The sequence below is a fragment of the Papaver somniferum genome, chromosome 6, assembly GCF_003573695.1.
Source record: "Papaver somniferum cultivar HN1 chromosome 6, ASM357369v1, whole genome shotgun sequence".
Taxonomy (NCBI): domain Eukaryota; kingdom Viridiplantae; phylum Streptophyta; class Magnoliopsida; order Ranunculales; family Papaveraceae; genus Papaver; species Papaver somniferum.
Window position 1 is genome coordinate 173331616 of NC_039363.1, and position 23153 is coordinate 173354768.

General features: G+C 36.4%; 3 protein-coding genes across 4 annotated transcripts; all 3 read left to right on the forward strand.

Moving 5' to 3' along the window:
• The first annotated feature begins 5159 nt into the window (after positions 1 to 5159).
• On the forward strand, positions 5160 to 6506 carry LOC113291824. Its single transcript, XM_026541314.1, has one exon. It carries the CDS (start codon positions 5160 to 5162, stop codon positions 6504 to 6506), a length of 1347 nt encoding a protein of 448 aa, XP_026397099.1.
• A 2753-nt stretch (positions 6507 to 9259) lies between these two features.
• Positions 9260 to 13303, forward strand: LOC113290153 (F-box protein DOR-like). Of its 2 annotated transcripts, XM_026539693.1 has the most exons (6): positions 9260 to 10705; positions 11222 to 11417; positions 11500 to 11666; positions 11969 to 12039; positions 12176 to 12378; positions 12975 to 13303. In XM_026539693.1, the coding sequence occupies exon 1, from the start codon at positions 9437 to 9439 to the stop codon at positions 10592 to 10594; it is 1158 nt and encodes a 385-aa protein (XP_026395478.1). In that variant the 5' UTR covers positions 9260 to 9436; the 3' UTR covers positions 10595 to 10705; positions 11222 to 11417; positions 11500 to 11666; positions 11969 to 12039; positions 12176 to 12378; positions 12975 to 13303. The 2 variants fall into 2 exon arrangements, with proteins under 2 accessions (XP_026395478.1, XP_026395477.1); XM_026539692.1 differs by having other exon boundaries at positions 9260 to 11417.
• Positions 11595 to 15208, forward strand: LOC113291825 (benzyl alcohol O-benzoyltransferase-like). The gene is made up of 9 exons (XM_026541315.1): positions 11595 to 11666; positions 11782 to 11899; positions 11969 to 12039; positions 12176 to 12229; positions 12975 to 13033; positions 13163 to 13189; positions 13299 to 13332; positions 13770 to 14234; positions 14318 to 15208. The coding sequence occupies exons 1-9, from the start codon at positions 11595 to 11597 to the stop codon at positions 15206 to 15208; spliced, it is 1791 nt and encodes a 596-aa protein (XP_026397100.1).
• The last annotated feature ends 7945 nt before the right edge of the window (positions 15209 to 23153 follow it).

Consider the following 23153-nt stretch of genomic DNA (forward strand, 5'->3'; position numbering starts at 1 on the left):
TAGTTATGGTTAAGATGAATATGGTTGATATGAAAGTGTTCATATGGCTAACTTCGGTTAACTATCGTTGAGTCAACAAGGTGCACACGATTAGGTACGGTTACTCATATCTAAATGAAGTCACTTTTCATTTGTGTGTAACAAGCTAAGTTCGATCTAATAGTTGAAAGATATTAGCTTGAGTCTAATCAGGTTTTCATCTAACGATGAATATTGAATGCTTTGTTACCAAGGCAGCATTGATTGCAAATCCTGATTTGAAGACTATATAAAGGAGAACTCTAGCAACTGGGAAACCTAATCTCCACACCTCCTGTGTGATATTAGTTGCGACTAGAGCCGATTATCCTTTAACCTTAGGTTTTTCACGAAACCCTGTAGGTTAACGACTTGAAGAATTCATTGGGATTGTGAAGCCAGACCCAACTATTTTCTCTATAGTTACGTGTTCTGATCTTGCCATGTTCTATCATATTGAGTACTATCTTCTCTGATATTTTCTCGAGATTCATTCTCCGATAGGCAAGATAAAAAATAGTCACAAACATCTTCGTCTCATCGTTTGTGATTCCACAATATCTTGTTTCCTTACCATACGATTAAGATTATTGTGAGGTGATTGATATTTCTAGGATGTTCTTCGGGAATATAAGTCTAGTATATCAATTGGTTCATGTTCACCTTGATTTATTAAAAGACGAAACAAAAATCATAGGTTTATCTGTGGGAACCAGATTTATATATTCAATAGACTTTTCTGTGTGAGACAGATTGGTTTATCATGTCTTCGACTTTGGGTCTTAGCAACTCTTATTTGTGGGTGAGATCATCTAAGGGAATCAAGTGCGTAGAGTCTTGCTGGGATTCAGAGATGTAAGTAGCGGAACTGTACCTTGATCAGTGTGAGATTGGTTAGGGCTCAACTACATTCCAGTCCGAAGTTAACTTGGAGTAGGCTAGTGTTTATAGCGGCTTAATACAGTGTGGTGTTCAAATATGGACTAGGTCCCCGGGTTTTTCTGCATTTGCAGTTTCCTCGTTAACAAAACTTTTAGTGTCTGTTTTATTTCTATTCCGCATTATATTTGTTTATATAATTGAAATATCACAGGTTGTGCGTAAGTTCAATCAATTGTGAGTCAAACCTTTGGTTGTTGATTAAATTGATTGACACTTGGATATTGGTTTCTGATATTGTCCAAGTTATTTCTTATATTCAAGCGGGCTTGCAAATTCCTATTTGTTTGATTGCGGATTGAATTGAGAAATCGAGATACAAACTCTTGGATATATTTTCATTGATTGAGTCTGACTGTCTAGTTGATTCTCTTGGAATTATATTGGAGTTTGTCCATACAGATTGCTAAGCGAAATATTGGGTGTGGTTGTTAGACCCCCTCTTTTTCACTTTTATCCAATGTAAAAGAGCTGACCCTCTGAAACTTCTTTCCCAAGCATTGCGTATCTCAATTGCACACGTTTTATCCCTTAACCAGCATTCAAAAAATTTCTAACTTTTTGATATGTGAATATCACTAGGAGACAAGTCCAATAGAATGGGACAATGATCTGGCCCTAAAAAGGCAGGTGTTTAAGGAAAGAGTCTGGAAAATAGAATAACCAATCTGGGTTTATTAGGGTTCTATCTAACCTTGTTCTAATTTTTCATGTGCCATGCTTGTTACTGGTCCATGTGTATGGGTTTCCATGAAAACCTAAATCACTAAGGCATGTTTCAAACACAGTTTGAGATATAGATGAAGCAGATGAAGATGATCCGTTACTATTAATTCTCTCATTATCATGTAAGGTTAGGTTCAAATCACCTATAAGATCCCATGGAGCAGTGATGTTATAGGTGTCGCAAATGGACTGTAGAAAATTCCATTGCGCTTTTCTCTCTTGTGGGTATGGTGATCCATACACACAGAATAAAAACCATTTGGGTTTTGATGGGTCACTATTGATTAGACAATGTATCATGTTATTATCATGATAAATGATATCCAAGTCAAATCCATCCTTCCAGAAGAGACATCGATCAAGCTCCTACATGGCAGTTAATGAGGTGAGATGGGTCCCATGTGAATATTGTCTTTTGTCTTCCTTTCGATAAGTGTTATTTTCATTAGGTGATAGTGGAGGCAAAACGAATTTGCAGTTTTGTTTTTAGCGGATCTTTTAGGGGATCAGTCCGGCGACTTTCAAAAAAATACTAATCTCATTAACATTTAACGTTGTTTTGATTGGCGTTGGACCGTTGACCAGGTCAAATGCCATTCATAATAGCGTTTTTTTTTACGTTATTTTATTTAGCATTAAACGTTGTTCTGATTACCGATTCTATCATTCCATTATTAGACTTGAGCTTCCATGAGCAATTCCAAATGCTGAGCTGGCATGGAAGATGGAAGATGGAATTCTTCCAACATAAGACTTGCTAGAGCTGCAGATGCCTTAGTTAAAACATCTAGAAAACAACATTTATGTGGGGAATGGTGCTTGTTAATTCCTTGCATAAATAAAGTACAATAACCCTAATCCTATTATTTTAAAGAGATATTACTAAATCGATAATATAATAATTTATTATTTCATAAATATAATAATAATATATTAATTTAAAAAATTATTTTATTTCATTTTAAATTTGAATATGAAGAATTGTCGTTTGGTACATAGTACCTATGATGTGTAACCATTGCCTAAATTGATAGAAGATACTAGACGATGAACCATTGGAAATCGTAAAAACATTAATACTATAGTAGATACAATGCATTACAAACTCTGAGAAAATTTAATGTGCATGAAAATTAATTTTTATTTTTCTAATGAAATTATTATTTTATATAATATTTGGGACCTATTAATGGAACTTTTGAAATGTATTATATTACAATATTATCGAATTTAGTATTATTTTAGCACTAAGGGTCCGAATCGGGACTGAAATTTTTTATTATTTTAGCGAGACTATTATATTATTGAATATTATATTATAAAAGTTTTATTGTTGTACCAAACATAACTAACAAAGTTGCATATTTACTAGCAAAGAAAGGGAGGAAGGAAAATGTTGCTGCCTGTTAGAGCAAGTCTTATGGTGGAATCCATCCATCTTCCATCTTCTATGCCACCTCAGCACTTGGAACTGTTGATGGAAGCACAAGTCTAATGGTGGAACACAGAAAATGCAAATAAGAATAGCGTAAAACGCGAATAATAATAGCGCCAGGGAAACACTATTAATAATAGCGCTAGACTTTAGTCAATGGTCAAAACGCCAATCTCAATAGCGCCAAACGCTAATCTTATTAGGGCTACACACAATTGTTAATAGCGCTAAGCGCTAATCTTATTAGCGCTTTTTCGTTCATATATTCAGTAACACCATCGACCCCTTCTTCTTCTTCCTCTCACAGTTCATCTTCTCTGAAAAAAGAAGAAAAAACAACCTAAAACCCCCTTTATCGATTCTCATAGCACAACTCAAATAAATCAAATTGCTTCAAAGGGTTTGTTCTTTGCTGCATAAGGAATCGAATCAAACTTATATTTCTCAATTTGATTGAGAATCCAAAGAGAGGTTAATTGAATTATAATTTGATTTTATTTTATAGTTTGATGAAATGTTAGGAATTTAAATAATATTATTGTTGATTGTATGCTTGATAATCGATTGTATGATGAATGATAACAATTTTGATTCACAATGACGAATTTGACATGTAATTTAGGGTTTTAGATGATGAACATTGTGAAATTGCCATGAGATAATGAATTAACATGTGTTAGTTACATTATGTAAATAATTTAAGTGCATTGTGTGACTATATTGATTTTAATTTGATGATTTTATATAGATTGTGGATATGGATGTGTTTATGATCTTGAGTTCAAAAGAACCGGATGAGAAACATATTTCTACAAGTAAAGACCCACTTGATACACAACATGATATCACGTTTAGAAGTAATCTAGAAGACCTTGAGGATTTATATGACCGTGTGGTGGTTCATGAAAGTGCTAGTCAAGTTCTTCAAAATTCCCGCCTTGCTAGATTTTTTGAAATTAGAATTAAGAGAGCTGATCAACAACTAGCTTATGCAATCATAGAGAGGTGGTGGTATAGTACCAATTCGTTTCATTTCCCAAACTTTGAAATTGGTTTCACCCCTTTAGATTTTGTTCACTTAACTGGAATTCCTATTGGAAATGGTCGTACAAGATTGGAACACGCCGCTACAAGTAAATGGAAAAGTAGAGAAAACCAACAACTAGAGGATACCTACTTTGGACCTTTGCATGGGTATGCAAAGTAAAACAAGAATTCACCTGAATTTCCTATTAGTTGCCTCGCAAACTATATCAAGGACAATCCAATTAATGATGAAAATTGGGAGATTGTGACTCGATACTTCTTATTATGGGTGCCTTTGCAGTGAAGGCAACCGTGTTGAAGTTCCTTTGCAAGCACCTGATCCTCCTCCATTCACGTATGATGCTAATTGGGGAACAAGGGTTAGTAATTTTTGATTTTAACTCCTTCAATTATTTTGTTTGCCACATTATTATGATTTTCTTTACACATTAGAAGTTCCTTCATATATTTGTTATCTTGGTGTTTCTTTTCAGGAGCAATGGAAAGATTTAGCGCATAGGTTGGCTACGTTAAATCTTGCAAAGGACGAGTATTGGTTTGAAATAGATCGTTCACTTGCTTTTGGGGAAGGATCGACGTCAACCCAATCATGTTATGATCTTGGAGACAACTCTCAATGGTCAAGCCGTAAAAGACCAGCCACAAGTCAATCAAATGATGCACATGGTCATTATGTTCCACAAGATGAAGTAGTTCCAGAGTCACAATTAACTCAAGTCTTGAATAGTGGTGGGGTTGGTTTAAGTGAAGACGAAATGGCAAGGATGTTAGGATTAAGTTATGGGGGAACATAGATGTGTTTTCTTTAATGAATGTGTATGAAACTTGGATGTCTTTTCTTTTGTATGAAACTTGGATGTCTTTTCTTTAATGAATGTGTGCATGAATGTCTTCTCTTTTGTATGGATTCAAAATCTTGGAATGCTTACATTATTTGAGTTTTGTTTATAGGTGCAATATGGACGATGAAAATCCGCTAAGGAGGTATGTACTAATGACGTATGGTATCGATCTTAGCATTGGTGATGATAGCGAGGAGAGAGCAATTGCGTTGTACCAGTATATGACTCAAAGAATGCATAGGCTCTTCCAACCGATGCCTCAAGAAGTATTGGCGCGACAAATGGTGGACAAGCAACGAGAGGATGGAGATGCAAGGATGACGCATGACTACTTTGGACCTAACTGTACTTGGGTCCCTAAGAAGTTCCACCAACGTTTGGGTATGTATCGACCTCTTTTATTACGTATTCTAAGTGAAATAGTTGTTGCGGATCCTTCTTTTGATTTCCAAGTTGATTGCACCGGAAAACTTGGCCACTCTCCCCACATGAAGATGTATGCCGTAATGAAATGTTTGTGTAAAGGCATAGCCGCTGATAGCACAGATGATTATGTTTGTATGGGATCACCGACCGTCTATATGTATGTGAAGAGGTTTACTAAGGTAATTGTTCGGCACTTTGGTCCAAGGTATATGCGAATTCCTACAAGAGAAGACACGAAAAGATTATTGGCAGAAAATGCAGCTAGAGGGTTTCCTGGAATGCTTGGAAGTGTTGATTGTATGCATTTTCAGTGGAAGAATTATCCAACAGCATGGGCAGGTATGTTCCGTGGACATGAGAAAAAACCTACCATCATCTTAGAAGCTGTGGCATCATATGATCGGTGGTTTTGGCATGGTTTCTTTGGAACGCCAGGGTCAAACAACGACTTGAACGTCTTGGCTCAATCTCCACTTTTTGATATGATGGTTAATGGTTTAGCAGCTCCTTGTAATTACCGCATCAATGGCCACAACTACGATAAGGGTTACTACTTGGAGGATGATATATATCCACGATTGTCTTGTATTGTGCAGTCATTCAAAATTCTTCTTCCAAATCAGCCAGCCAATACGTTGTTCAATAGATACCAACAAGCGAAGAGAAAGGATGTTGAAAGGGATTTTGGAACTCTCCAAAACAAGTTCCAAATAACAAAAAAGCCAGCAATATATTGGGATAAGGAGGATATAAACTTTATTATCAAGGATTGTTTGATTTTGCATAACATGGTCATTGAGAATGAAAAACGTAACTTAGATTGGGGTCAAGTCGTGAACGAACCAATACGACAGGTTACTGGAATACCGAGGTCATACCACGAGTTAAGGAATGATGAGGCATATCTCCAACTCCGCAATTATCTTGTTCAACATATTTGGATACGACATGGAATAGGTCTCAGAGACGGTGAAATGCCACCAGAATCTCCCCCTCCGCCACCAGATGATCTTGACGGTTCGGATGGTGAATTCGATCCTACCGATGTTTACCCACCAGAAGAACAGCTTTAGTTTTTTTTCGTAAGGTTTCGAAGAACATATTTAGTCTTTTTTCGTAAGATTTCGAATGAACTTGGTTGCAATCCTATGGTTTCTAGATTTTAAAATTAAGAAATATTAAGATTTTCATTGTATTATTTATGGTTTTCATATTTTTCAATTTATGGTTTTCATTGTTTTCAAAAGAGAAGAAAAAAACTAACTATGGAACTTGAGGAATTGGCGTAGGTTCTGGATGTTTTTCAAGAAAAGCGCAAATAAAAATAGCGTTTAGCGCTATTAAGAATTGCGTTTCATTCCTAACCATTAGATCTGTAACGGCTCCTTCTAATCAACGACTCACAAAAAAAGCGCCATTAACAATACCGTTTCAACGGCTATTTTTTTGAATTCCAAATTTTCCCTATAAATTGATCACTTCTCAGCTCAGACCAAAACCATTCAATCTCAAGATTTTTCTCCATCTTCGTTAGATTTTTCTCCATCTTCTTAAAATTCATTGCAATTCAGACTTTTTTTTAACTATGGAAAAATATCTTACACCCGAAGATGTTGCAATCACCAAAGCTTGGATAAGCATTACACTTGATGGTGTTGCCGGAGTTGATCTAAAATCAAACCAGTTTTGGGAGCGGGTATTCGATACCTATGTAAGCAGCTTTGGAAATAAAAATGACAGCACTGTTCATAAGTTGCAAAAATAATTTGGTACCTTGAAAAAAGATGTCAAAAAATGGGTTGGTATCTTAAGAAATTTGCATAAAAACAATGCAAGCGGATGCGGAATTGATGATCTTGTAAGTTTTATTAAGATTTCTTAATGTATATCATTTTATTTTATTGAAGGATTTCTAACTTGGATTTTTGTTTGTTTTTTGTAGGAGAGAAAAGCTAAATTGGAATATAGTAAGGTTAGCAAGGGAAAACCTTTTCAAAATGAAGAGGTGTACCGACTTTTCAAAGCCCATGTTCTCGGATTCAATCCCGAAGAAATTGATCCTACTCAAAATGTGGAAGATGAATCAGATGCTCCTAGTGTTAATGCTTCAACAAGTAGTGCTCCCACAAGAAGCGACCCAAGATGGCATGAAGAGGATGGCCCTCGTCGACCAACGGGGAAAAGGGCTCAACAAAGGGAAGCTTCGGAGCTATCGGCCATCAACGACGGAACTGAGCGTATTTTGAAACATTTTAGTGAAGAAAATGCAAAGAAGATGGCAAGATTGGATGGACAAGAAGAATATTTATTAACTATTGCAGAGACAAAAAAGAAATCCGTGGATTTGGCTTTGGAGAAACATGAACTCGAAGTGTTGGATATGGTGGTTGAGACCTTGCCGGAATGGAAGCAGCAATTTGTGTTGGATAAACAAAATAAGATTTTGGAAAAACATGGTTATCCTCTTAGAACACTTGGTTATCCTAGCATTATGCAGCTTATGGAACTATGTAGCTTCAATTATGTTTTTTTTTTTTTTTTTTTTTTTTTGCAATTTGATGTAGTGGAATCAATGTAGTTGAAGTATTTTTAGTATTAATCAATTTTATCTTCTTTTTGATTTGATTTGATTCAATATATGAAACCAAAAAACTAGTTTGTTCAAGAGGAAAAAAATGAGAGAGTAGAAAAAAAAACTAAGTATAGGATTGGAGAAGTGGAGTGGCTCCTGGATGTTTTTTGCGGTTAGCGCAATTAAGATTGGCGCTGAAAAATGCTATTGTTAATAGCGCTGAACGCCATTCTTTTTAGCGCTTGACTTACGCTATTTTGATTAGCGCTAAGCGCCATTCATATTGGCGTTTCTTGTCCTCTACTGCGCCAATCTTATTGGCGTTCAGCGCTATACTTATTGGCGTTTAGATGGATTCCACGAACCCTTCCACCAAACCATGGAACGTTGCTTGGATTTTCTGTGGAAAACCCCAACTTGGGAGCCACTAGACTTGACATTCCATGAATTTTCCACACTTGGAATAGGTTGGATTCCACCATAAGACTTGCTCTTAGTTAAATTATATACCTATATTTTTATTTTCTTCAATTGCTTATGACTCTGTCAAAGCACAAAATGCCTGTCAAAAATCTTTTGTACTCGTTACAGATGCTGTCAATTCTGCAGATTCAGTCATCGACAGAACAACTCTTAACGAGTTGATTCCAAATGAGACTGAATCAAGGGATTAATGCTTTGCTCGGTAATCTATCTTATTATTTATTTATTTTTTTAAAAACACCTGTTTCTGTAAGGCTTAGTCATATGGGCTAGATATCTAGCTGCTAGATTGGTCATCCACGTCAGCATGGGCAACCTCCTAAGTCCTATGGGATGGCTAATCTAGCAGCTAGATTAGCAGCGGGACCACCATATAACGCCGAACCGTCCGACGCTCAGTGCTGAAACGGTTCAGCGCTTTAAATCTCAGCCGCTAGATCAGAAAATTTTCTCCCAGCGCTGAATGGTTCAGCGTTTAGACCACTTTTTGAGCGCTGAACAGTTCAACATTTCAATCTCGCTGATAGTTGAATTGCGAGCAGTTGATAGGAGAGAGAACTATCAACTAGCAGTGTAAAAAATTTTCCCACACTTTTTTTATGATTTGCAACACATTTTAGCCAATCAAACAGTTCAATCTAGCCCATAGCGGTTAGCCTAATATATGCGTGTTTTTTGTTCAAAAAAGAAAATAATAATTAAGGGACCACATTGCAATTTCACGGGCGCACTCGGTAAAAAATGGGCACAGATATCAGATTCTAAAGGGATGGTGGTGGTGGATTACCACTACACTCAGTTCTTTACTGTTGGTTCTTCATCCCACGGTTCCCACCAAAAAGCAAAATTCCCAATTTCTGTATTTGTCAAACCCTAGATTTCTTAACATCTCACTCTCTATGAACCATCCTCCGATAATCCTTGTTTTTCAACTGCAAGTTTGTTATCATGGAGTATTTCAAGAGACTCCCAGAAGAGATTACAATCGACATTTTAACACGTGTACCTACTGAGTCAATTGGTGAATGTAAATCCGTAAGCAAAAGCTGGAGAAATCTTCTTCGTCAACCATCATTTTCTCAATTGCACCTCCGTCGCCTCTCAAATCCTGATTCTGATTCTGGTAAGTTGAGTTTTCTTGCTTTGACTCGTGGTGAGATTGGGCATGGAAACCTTCACTATTTTGAATTTAATGAAAATCATGAGTCAACACCGATTGAGAGAATTTGGAGGATTAATTATTCCCTTCCATTTAGGGGTACTAGACTTATTGACTCGCATAATGGTTTGATCTGCCTTGCTGGATATCCACCTCGTCCAGCGATTATCGGATCTGTTTGTATTTGTAACCCTATTACAAGAGAATATGTTTTGCTTCCTCAAGTTGTTGACAGATTTTATGATGTTTGGGTTACTGGATTTGGTTATGTTTCTTCATCAAATGAGTACAAAGTTGTAGGAATGTATAATAATCTCAAGGAAGAGTTTCTTGAAGTCTATATATACACTCTAGGCAGTGGAAATGGATGGAGAAACCTTGGAAAGTTCAGTACTGAATACAACCCATATCCTTTGCACCAAGGTAAGTTTGCCAATGGAGCTATCCATTGGTTGAGCAGGAATGTGGAAATGATCGTGGCCTTCGATTTGGCTGAGGAAAAGTTTTGCGAACATCTTTCGCCACCTCCTTTGCCGGTAGACTATAATTGGGATGAAAGTAGAATTGGGGTTTGGGATGGGTTTTTGTGGTTTGGCATCGGAGAAGAAGATGAATTTTATGACATATGGCAATCGAAAAGGAAGAATGATAATCATGACATGAAACAGAAAGAGGAGCATCAGTCATTTTGTTGGAGTAGAAAGTGTAGGGTTGACGAAAGCCAATTATTAGCTGATACAAAAAAAGACTGTGTTTTAACTTGTGTTGATAATCATCTCAATATTTACGATCCGAAAGCTTTAACCTTGACAAGGCTTGTGGATTTTAAGGAACAATTTTGTCAAGTATATCCTCACAAGAACACACTAATTTCGTTGAAAGAATTAGGGGAAGAAGATACAAAGATAATGAAGTCAGTTGAAATTAAGGGGAGAAAAAAGCCGTGATTAGCCTTTCCACCATCTGCAAGAGGAGGAGATTCCTGGATACATACTTATGAACTGGCCTTTCAACTATCTGTTAGTGGATAATATCCCTGGATACATCCTTATAAACTGGTAATTGCTGTTGAGTTTCTGAAGTAATATTCTTATCATTTTGAAATTGGATTACCAGTAACCTTTCTGGGAACCTAAATATTGTTGATGTTGTGCATGTGATATATATAGTATTGCTTTTATTCTGTCTTTATTTAGTCGATCCAACTTTTTGGGAGTTTTGTTTTTATGTTGGGTTAAGCTATGTTTCCTCGTAAATTTTGCTTTTTCTAGTATTTCTATGGGTACGATGTACAAACTTCTTGCTACATCTGCCAAGTAGGTTTTGATGGTATGCTGAAGTTGTTTAGCTTTGTAGTTATCCAGCATTGTGATTCTGCCTGTATTCATGTAGCCAGCTCAGTTGTTTGGGGTTGTGTAGATCCCTATCCATATACGATTCTGGTGTATTCATTCAGGGATTCGATGTAGGCATAGTTGTTTCTACTTTCGTGCCTCAGACCTTGGTTTCATGTTCATTCCTTGATTTCTTAGTGATCTTCTTTGTAGATATTCTTTTTTTTTTTGTGCTAATAGATGCAGGCAGAGTTGGGTCTGTGATTAGGTGCTTTTATGGGGTGGTAAGACATTAAATCTAGTGCATCTGCGTCTAATTCATCATTCGGCGCTAATACATAAGAGCAAGTGAATTATGATGAACTCGATAAAGACGGTAATGAATTACGTGAAGCTGAAGCTTCCCTGGTAACATATGTAATCTCTCGCCTCATAGGTAAGTTACTCCACAAAATATTAATAAAGTATTTCTCTTTTGTACCCTGCGATGAAGTTTTTGATAACATAGTCTACTGCAGACATGAAGCTGTATATGGAAAGAAGCTTCCTGCATCTATACTCGGAGAAACATTCTCAGAAACGTACCTTGACCCACGATGATTGAGTAACAACAATGGATCACAAGTGTAGTTATGTAGTTAAAGCACCAGCCAGACATCTAATCTATGAGAATTTCCATGTCAAGGTCAGTTGTTATATGTGAATCTCGAGGAAGCAATTTTGCCTTTTCTTGTAATTGAACATATTTTAGACACGAGTTCTGATGAGCCTCAAACTTTCTTTAGGCATCTTTTAAATAGGAGCATTCTACAACTAAAACTTCTTTTGAAAAAACAATTTTCACCATATTTGAAGCTCCGAAGTGCAAGTACTCAAATATGAATAAGAAAAGGATAGATCTTCCCCTGGCATCCCGCAGTATCACTATTGTTACTTCCATACATGATATAATCTGATCAGAATAAATTCGTATATATGTGATTTCAGGGTTTAAAGCACTACTAACAGCTGTTTTATCTAATGGCCAATTTTCTGCTTGTGGAGAACTAATGTACCAGGTATTTACGCAGTGTTATGCTCCAAGCTCTATGCAGTTAAATTTTTTTGTAGTCTAAATTGTGTCTCCAAAGAATGCAACCACTGCTAGTTTAGATTTGTGGACTAATTTTTTCTTATTCCCTTCTATATTTACAGTGTCGCTGTAGTTATATTGCTTTTGGACTTGGGTCTGTTGGAATGGATAAGCCAGTAAATCGCTGTTAGAAATGCAACATTGTTAAGTGTCTGAATCTGAAATTGGAACTTTGTTTGAAGCAAATATTACCAGTGGTGGCTCCGGTGTCTCTGTTTGCATAGTAGGAAGAAACTGTCTATGAAGCAGCGAACAGATTCTAGAGGTAACTTCCGGAAACCTCAGACAATAAAATATTGAACTGACTGAAAGTCCTGATTTGATTTACAAATGGGGTAGGATTCATTGTGCTTAAAACACGGGGTGCAAGCAATGTGGACCAACTTAGCAACACCTTAAAAAATTTCAACAGTTTCTCGATTTCAAGGCAACTTGTTTTAGATAGTAAAAATAGGGCCGTAATCATTGCTTTTGTTTTTTGTTTAACCTCGTTTAAAAGAAGTCATTCAAAATTGCAAAATCTAATGCTCACCTGACTTGATAGTAAAAATAGGGCCGTAATCATTGCTTTTGTTTTTTGTTTAACCTCGTTTAAAAGAAGTCGTTCAAAATTGCAAAATTTAATGCTCACCTGACTTATCCATCAAAATTGCTTTTCTTCTATCACATTCATGTATGTCGCCTTTATATGACTAATATCTAATATCGGAGGTCCATTTCATTCCTAGTAGACATATTCCGTCAACACTAAACCCATATAAATTTGTGTATCACATCATGCTATATTTTCTTCCCGATTAGAGGTTGTTTATTCTATTTCCTGGTATATGGTTGATCTTATTCATGATTCTAAATTTGCAGATTCAGCAAAAGTACAAAGCTACCAGAGGATGCATCTGTTTTCGAATGTTGTTCTCCAGGTGTCGGAGAGTTTGGATATCTGATAATTAATCGCCTTTTCGTGTTCTTTTGACCCTTGCAAGCTTGTTTCAGATGTAATATTCTTTAAAAATCTTTTTTTTTTTGTTTGTTTGTTTTTTTGGTTATAGAGACTGGATCACTGGAATATCTGAGCTGTAAGTTGTAACCGTTTTATTCTGAAAGGGTTTTATCTGTAACATAAAGAATAAGACAAGGTGTAACAGAAAAAGACTGGCAATTAAAATTGTTGAGTATGTTTTGCAGTATAACTGTAGCACGCTTGGCCACTGGCTCTTGCGTATGAAATGAAGAAGCTTCACCTTCAGCGGTGATCATGTCATGTGCCTACACATTATTCTGAGAATAATCCAACCCAAGCCAATCTGGTCTGACTTGTAGAAGTCTCTGATATTTATATTGATGATGTAGGTATGGCCACCTTAAATATAACAAGCAACAACTTAGATGATTGATTAGATTAGTTTAATTGTAATCTCGTAATTAGATTAGGATTGTCATTTTAAGCAACTCCCTCTATACTCAATTTCTTTCTTCACACCAAATTTGTGCATCCCTTATGCACTAAGTCAGCGGCAGATATAGTTGACCTTCATAGAGAAACCTGATGAAGTTATATAGCTCCACTGTCACTGCGATCCTATGACAAGCAAGAAAAACTCAAAACTGTATTTTGCATCTTTTACTCTCAAACTGATTCACTGGTTCTTTCACTAGAGCATGGCTTTCTCGGCTCTTGAGTTCACTGTTCGAAGAAGAGAACCTGAACTGATAGTTCCGGCTAAACCCACACCGTACGGATCTAAATTCTTGTCGGACATTGATGATCGAAAAGGTCATCGCTTCCATACACCTACTATTCATTTTTATAGAAACAAGAGGGATATTTGTATGGCTAGTACTTGCAAGATAGATAACATTGTCGATGTCATTAAGAAGGCATTAGCAAATACACTTATTTTTTACTACCCATTTGCGGGTAGGCTTAGAGAAGCTCCTGGAGAAAAGCTACTTGTAGAATGCACTGGTCAAGGTGTGTTGTTTGTCGAGGCTGATGCTGATTTTAGTTTCAGTCAATTGGGTGGTGATTTCTTAAAACCTCCATTCCCTTATTTGGAACAGCTTGTTTATGCCCCGGCTGAAGCTGAAGATATCCTCCACTGCCCTTTGTTATTCATACAGGTAATATGGTTGACAACTTGACATGGATATAGGTTGATGGTAAAATAAATTTGTAGTGTAACACCTGACAATCATGAATACAGGTGACCAGACTTCTGTGCGGCGGGTTCATCATTGGATTTAGCAATAACCATACTATTTGTGATGCGCAAGGTTTACACCAATTCAAGACGGCTCTAGCTGAAATTGCTCGAGGGGAATCCTATCCATCTATTCTTCCGGTGTGGGAAAGAGAATTACTGAATGCTCGAGACCCACCACAAGTTACGTTTGCACATCAAGAGTATGATGTTATAGCAAATTATAAAGAAAAATTTACATCCCTTGATGACATGGTTCAGCGCTCTTTCTTTTTTGGCCCCAAGGAATTGACAGTTCTAAGACAACGTGTACCTCCTCACCAGAAAGCATGCACCACCTTTGAGTTCCTCACAGCGTGGTTGTGGAGATGTCGCACAGTTGCAATCGGATATGATCCTAAGGAAGAAGTACGTGTGGCAATTGCCGTTAATACACGTGGGAAATTTCATTCACCATTACCAACAGGATTTTACGGCAACGCGGTTGCATATCCTGTGGCAGTATCAACAACAGAGAAGTTGATCCAAAATCCCTTGAGTTACGCACTGGAGTTGGTGAAGAAAGCAAAGGATGAAGTGAATGAAGAATACATAAGATCAACAGCGGATCTAATGTCAATAAAAGGGCGGCCTATCATTTCTACGGTGCGGACCTATTTTGTGTCAGATTTGAGACGTGTGTGGAATGCTGATGAGGTTGATTTTGGGTATGGAGAAGTAGTGTACGGTGGGCAAGCAATAGGTAATAAACCAACTTCAAATCATTGGATGTCAAGTTATTATATGTCCCACAAGAACAACAAAGGAGACAAAGGTAGTCTAGTATCAGTTTGTTTGCCGACTCTTGCGATGAAGAAGTTTGCTGTTGAGATTGAAAGCCTGCATGATGATTAAAATGCCAACTGATCAAGCTATTCAGCCGGAGACTTCCAACCTTGTGGCAAATATCAGCCACCGCTAGTGAACTAAAATATTCCTAGGTTGTTAAGGAATAGCAATTTGTGGAGTTTTAAGTCTTCCAATCTAAGTTTCCGTATCTTTGTACTTCTATTCTGAAGTAAAACCTTGTGCCCCAAGCAATTTACAGCTATATATAAGATAAAGTCTTTTCCTTGTTTCCACACCCAATTTTTTTCTTAGAGATTTCTTACGCACTGAAATTCTGCGGCCACTAGTCTTTAATTTGCAGCTACTACAAGATTGCTTCACCCTCTCTAACAAAAGGTACGTACTTTAATTAAGCATGAAATCTCTTGCAATTAGATAGATTCTTGATTAGCTTATTATCTACTTTTTGTTGCAAGATTTGGGATCCTTGTACGTTTCATGGTCTTCGCAAGTGTGGCTTGGTAGCCGTAGAGTAAATTTTTCTGTACTCTGATTGTGTATTTGCTTTTTGGAGGTTCTGTTGATCGTATTGTTCAGTTGGACATGTAATGCTTGTAGAGGAGTCATATTTTTCTGGCAAGAAGAAAATAAACAGTCTAACGATCAAGCCTATGTAGAAAATTGTCTTTATGTTGTCTTGTTCGTTAGGTGTTCTTCTAGGAGCGCTACAATTTCAACTAAATAATCCGATCAACAAAATCTCCCATAAACAAGTATCACGCCAGTGTTGAAAAACTCTACGGGATCGGACATCCATGACCATGCATATCACCGGGCAGTATAGCTTTAGACCATGATTTACTTCGGCACGATCTTGCAGCTGGAAGAAATAGAAGCAACGGAGCAAGGAAGAATTCTTCCAATGAATTGTTTTGGTAACTTTGGTTTTTAGAAGAACCCTGATTTTGGGCATACCAAAATCTTCCTAGGCATACAAAGCACCAGTCCTAACTTGGGTGACCTTATAAGGGGTATCCTATGGGGTGGTTCAATTACCTATATGCCCTTAAATCCTTTAAATTACTAATTTATCCCTAATCCTAATACAAAAAGTTATAATCAATAAACCTAAAATCAGTTTCATAACCCCTTCTTCTTCCTCCTCCACAACAGCCGAACCTTTCTTCTTCTTCTTCCTTTTTTTTTTCATCGTATCATCGCGGAAATTTAATCGTCGATTCGTGAAAATTTAGTCAACGATTAAACTCATCTATATAATGGGTCGTCGTAAGCCAGTATCTCGTTCAAATCGATCGATTGAACAACCTATTGACGAAGAAGAAGATTTAGAGAGTGAAGAACAAACTCAAAATCAACCGGAAGAAGAGATTGAAGAAGAACCAACTCCGGAAATGAGAATAAGAAGGTTAGTTCTACAAACCCATCTCGTATTTGATGTTTTAGATTGGTTTGGTCGATTTAATTCGTCAAAATCATGTTTCTGCGGCGGTGACAGTGTATAGTTCGGCGCAAAACAAATCTTAGATGTGCGCCGAGCTGTTCTTGAAACTGAACCCTGAAAGTGCATATGAACGACTCGGCGTAAATCTGAAATCCGTTTTGAGTTGAACTTAATGACACAGAGACTTATATTTAGGATCGGCTTATTCGATGGTGTTAGTTTTGTGCCGAATATGTTTTGTGAATTTCAGAAATTTTGCATGTGCGTAGGATCGGCTTGTATGGTAGTATTAGTTTTGTGCCGAATAAATGTTGTTTGAATTTCATATATTTTGCATGTGCTTAGAATCGGCTTGTATGGTTGTATTAGTTTTGCGCCGATTAATGTTGTTTGAAATTCATAAATTCTTCATGTGTAGGATCGTCTTATTTGTATGACACCATTTTGCGCCGAATAAATGTTTCAATTCATAAGTATAGATTCGGCTTATTCGATAGTATTAGGGTTGCGCCGAATATCATTGTTAAAATTCCATAAATTTTACAAGTGTATAGGATCGGCTTATTTATATGATATCATGTTGCGCCGGAATACATGTTTGATTTCATAATCATAGGTTCGGCTTATTCGACAGTATCGGTTGTGAGCCGAATATATAGGATCGGCTTATAATTGTTTTGTGGTATGAGCCGATCCACTCTCTGTGTAAGCTAATAAAAATTTCAAGACATGATTCGGCTCATATGTGTTATTTTGGGTAAGCCGAGCCTTCTTATTTGTTGACAAGTTTTTGGCTTTTCAAATCCATATTTCATATAGTTTATATCCCTTTGTTGTTCAAAGCATACTTTTAACTTTCATACTTGTGTCAGGCCTAATGCAGCTAATAAGAGGAAGAAGATGGAGGTAACACCTTCTACTTCTAAAACTCTCGATCCTCGAGGAGGAGGTAAGAAAATATTGGGAGCGGGAGGTAGAGGAGACATTTTAGAAGAAGAAGTTGAACAAGGAAGAGTTGGAAGACAAGAAGAAGTTGATGATAATCAAGAATTTCAAATACAAAGATCACTACCACATTCTTAGAAGGTTTCTCATTACCCGTTTAGGATATTAGAAATTAATTGCAAGCCTACTATGTAGCAGGGATGTAATCCACAATTTCTATGAATTTGAAAAGTCTATTTGGAATGATATAATAATTCTTGTGTTCATGAATCATGAAAGGTTCGGCTTTCTTTAAAAATATACTACAAGCCGAACCTAGCAAAGTAATTCTGTTTTTTTTTTAAGTTTTTAGGTTCGGCTTGCAGTGAAATAATATTATAAGCCGAACCTGACAAAAAAACTCTGGTATTTTGTTGTTGTCAGGTTTGGCTTGCAGTGAATTGTTATTATAAGCTGAACCTGACAAAAAAAACTCTGGGTTTTTTTTGTCAGGTTCGGCTTATAGTACTCGTTATGTGATAAGACGAACCTTCTCCTGTGTTCATGGTTCCAATTTGCAGAAAACGACACGTTCCATAACTAAACAGTAAATCATTCAAGTATTTCGTTTTGATGGGTACATGTAACTGCAATTCTAGTCAAAATATCATCCTCATCTTACACGAAAATCAAAAGACACAAAATAAACGGATAAATCCATGAAACATTTTTTATGGAGATCCTAAACGAATCTCATCCTCTTCACTGACCTCTTTCTCATCATCTTCACTGACCTCGTTCTCATCATTTTCACTGACCTCTTGCTTAACATCTTCACCTCATCACTTGAAAACGTAATTACTTGTCCACTTGGAGGTTGCACATGCAAAGATTTCCAAAGATCCATTTCCATCGCATAATTTTCACACCAATCCATCGCAAAATTATTTTCAAATCTAGGCCAAAGGGCTGCACTCATCAAGGGTGGTAATGGGCAACCGAGTCTAAGTTTGAGGCCGATAAAATGACAATTTTGAACAAATCCAAGAACAAGTCTTTTATCCTTTACACCATCATTGCAAGGTTTTGTTGGAGGCGCGTAAGTAAAGCTACTACCCGTCCATGCAAAACAATGTATGACGCAATTGAATGTCTCCGCTATTAAAAACCCACAAATGGGCATTACCATCCAATGTTCTTCGGTAATGATAAAATCCCCATGCAAATGACGTTCGAATGCAACGTACTCCGCTGCCACCCCTGCATCTTTTATTGGACCTGTTCTCATCATTGTCTTATAGAATTCTCATCATGGGTTTAGTTTTCCATGTCTGTGTTCATTCCACAGCAAATAATTTGTAAGAAAAACTTTGGAATATTCCGACAACATTAAGGTGCTCAAAAAGTTCTTACATATCAAATCATTTTGGAAGTGATCCTTGGTATCCTCGTGAATCATGTCTACTGGATCAGGTTGGTTTTCCATGGGTCCAACCACGATCTACAAAGAATATCAAAAGGTTAAATACTAGAAAAGAATTATAATAGCAAGGTTCGGCTCATTCGACAATCATATTGTGTGCCGAATTATGAACATTTACAGGTTTCGGTTTATACGATATTCTAAATATGTGCCGAACCACACTCAATATTTTAACCCAAAAATTAACAAATTTATGTTCGGCTCATACGATAATGAAATTCCGTGTCGAACCTTAAACATTTAGAGGTTTCGGCTTATACGATATTATCAATATAAGCCGAACCATTAATTTTCTTATTCCGGGCTATGCAGGATATTGTTCGACTTACTATGAAACTTTCATATAAGCCGAACTAGTGTGTAACAAAAGAGTGAGAATTGAAAATTATAGGTTCGGCGCATGTTGTAAACAGATTCAGTGAGCCGAACCGTTCATCATTTGGTTGATTCGGCTCATAGATGTCAGCCGAACCTAAACCTGGTTCGCCGAACCATGAAGCAAAAATCCAAACTTTTGATAATTTGTAGCTATAGAAGTGAAATTGAGCATAAGATAGAAGTGTACCTGTGTATTAGAAGCATTGGGTTCCTCATATATGTGTTCATCATCTGGATTTGGCTCATAAAAATCATCATCTTGAGTTTGTGTTTGAGTTTGAGCTTGAGTTTGAGTTTGTGTAAAATCATTCTCATAATCTAAGAAATCAGTCATTTGGGAATCATTGTTGTAGTTGATATGTATTTTCCTAGGTTTTTTATATGAATTATGACCCTCCTCATCCTCCATTGAATCAAGAATAAAATTTTCTCACTTCCTCCTTCTCTTTCTCTCCTTCTTAACCAAAACTTTGATTTTTTTTCCCACAAATTTTTTCATCTAAACAACCTTTATAATTCTGAAAAATATCTTAATCACTAATCTTAATCACTAATCCAGATTACTAACACTAATACGTAAAGGGTAGATTTGCCATTTAAAAAAAAATTGGGTTGAGGGGATATCTGATTTTGCTATTTCACAATCCTTTTTGTCTTTATTGAGTATGCCTTGAAAGATTTTGGTATGCCCAAAATCATAGTTCTTTTAGAATTTGTTTGCTCAAGTTCTTACTTCTTATTATTGTGAAACGCCGAAACCTGTCCTCATAAAGCCTAGTTGGAAATAATATTGGGCTATTAAAATGAGGAAGATCTACGCGTCGAAATATTCCATATACACCAAGATTTTTATACCAAATTCACATAGTGTTATCCAAAAGAAGTTCCATCATAGATTTTTATGGTTTAGATGGTGTTCACATCGTCTGGATTTGGTGCATAAGAAGCCTTTCCGGCCTCACATCAACATGAACACCCTAATTCTTGACATTTGGGCCATCGGAGATGGCCTGGCGAACAAGTAACATGTCTACTATCATTTTTGTACCATTAGCCTCCAAAAATACGTATTTACAGAATACATACCTCCTACTCATATGGTATATATAGTCATAAGAAAGTCTAATCGTGTAATCCACAATCCTCTTTCCTTTGCAAAACTTCAACTAGTACATTCTATATAACGAATGATAGAATATTGTAGGGTTACACACAAAATCTAAGAGGTTTGATATGATTGATTTGAGATATCCGCAAGGTTCTCTGATGGAGTTATCATTTTCTTTTCATGTTTTCTTTTTGATTTGTTCTTTTTGGATTTGTATTTCTTCTTTGCATTATTAAGCGAGAAATTTGGAAGTTTGCTGGTTTGCTCTAGGTGGTATATACGAATGGTAATGATGAAGATGACGTAAGACCCAAGAAAATTGTAGATGCTTATTGCAATGTGCATACATAAGCCTGCTTGACTCTTGACCCATCCATCCTTTTCAACGTTAAGTCTGTCTACAACATAGATGCCATCATATCGGCGATGTCATCCCCATTCAAGGCTCTGTCTGAGGTTTTGAAAAATTGGAATTTGCAAACGGGAAGGATGGGGACTTAAATGGGAGGGAGGAGCTTAATTAATCCTTTTCTCATAATCATAGCAAAACAAAAATGCCCTTGAAAAAGACTAGCGAGGAAGATGACATGAAAACAATTTTTCATTCAAGCAGGAGGAGAATGTGCCATGATATTATAGGGGTTGGTTTGATTGGACACATTGATGTATCGTGGATGTCCCATATCGATATTGAAGCACCATTTATAGTTCATCCTAGAATTACTTTGAATATGCCAAATATGTCCTTGGTGCTAGTATAAATTAGAAGACATAAGGCTAAAGGAGGAAGTTTTTGAGTTTTAGAACATTTGTGCGAAGAATGAGAGGTTCTCTTCTTTCAAACCTAATTGTTATCTCTAGGGGGAATTAGATCATCTAATTCTAGAGTATCAAATAGATGCCTCTCATAATCTTATAGTTTCCAATTTAATTGGGTTGAAATTGTAAGTTATTTGAGAAGAATCTCCATTATTAGGTTCTTCCTTTTGTTCAAAGGGTAGAAGAAACTATATTGGTTGATTGTTTATCCTTTTCAAGTTATAAATTTCAATTTATTTCAATTATAAGCTTCCGCTTCTCATCATTTGGTATCAAGAGCTTTGGTTTGATTCTCAAGGGGAAAAGGTGTGATTGGTGAAGATATTTGTTTTTGAGGTGAACACTACTAATCTCTTTCTCAAGTATTTTTGGGTTGATTATTATGTTCTTTGATAATGTTTTCAAATTGGGTTTTTGAATCTTATATTGATTTCACTATGGTTTATAAAAGACAAGTTAATTTTGGTAGGATTCATTGAAAGGATGTGTTAATGAATATTGTACATGAAGTGTTTGATGATATGTATCTAAGAATGGGAGAAATTTGTGAAAAATATTATTGGAAACTTGTAAGTCTCCATAACCAAGAAAGGATTCTACCTAATGATTGTGATGATGTAAGTGAACTAGATGTATCAATTTTGGTTGGCGGATATGAGAATGAACAAATTGCCGACAAGATGTTTGATGAAATGTCTCCACCAAAATTTGATAGTTATTTGAGTCATGGGGAAAGTGAAATAGTGGGTAATCTTCCAATCTATCAAGATGGCATGAATGTGGATCAAATATTTGATTATTTTACTATCATGGACCAAGTTCTATCATGTAAGAATCAAGAGAAAGAATAATACAATCCTTTGTGTTCAATTTTTGATGAGGTATTTAATGGTAGTGAAGTAAAAGATTTTGGTGTACCAAGGTATGATATTGAATTGGAAATTGCTATGTTAGATGCATCTCGAGAACAATTTCAAGTATGTGAACCGACAATTACTGGAAGCAAGCCTTCACTCAAGCTACAACAAAATGGAAAGTCAATATATATGAATCCAATTTGGGCTTCGTTAAAGACAAGTTCCATGGATTTCGTTACCGTGTAAGGTTGAGAGAAATGCTTGGTGTTTCTTTACTACTTGGAGATGCTTTTAACCACGACCTCAAAATGCTACATTTGGTGAACTATAATGGAAGGTGTAGAGGTAGAATTTTCTTCAAGCAAGGAAGAAATTCAAGCACTAATGGAGAATATGCTTTGAAGAATTCGTGTATTTACAAACGAAGAAATACTTGGTGTGTCATTACTACTTGGGTATGCTCTCTACTATGACCACAAAGTGCAACATTTGGTGAGTAAATACAATGGAAGGTGTAGAGGTAGAATTGTCTTCAAACAGGGAAGAAGTTCAAGCACTAATGAAGAATATGCTTTGGAGAATTCGTGGACGAATTTGTGCAAACAAGGGGAGGATGATGTATTTATAAATGAAGAAATACTTGGTGTGTCTTTACTACTTGGGAATGCTCTCAACAATGTCCAGAAAGTGCTACATTTGGTGAGTAACTACAATGGAAGGTGGAGAGGTAGAATTGTCTTCAAGCAAGGAACAAGTTCAAGCATAAATGGAGAATACGCTTTGAATTCGAGGACGAATTTGTTTAAAGAAGGGGAGGATGATGTATTGTGGATGTCCCATATCGATATTAAAGCACTATTTATAGTTCATCCTAGAATTACTTTAAATATGCCAAGTATGTCCTTGGTGCTAGTATAAATTAGAAGACATAAGGCTAAAGGAGGAAGTTTTTGAGTTTTAGAACATTTGTGCGAAGAATG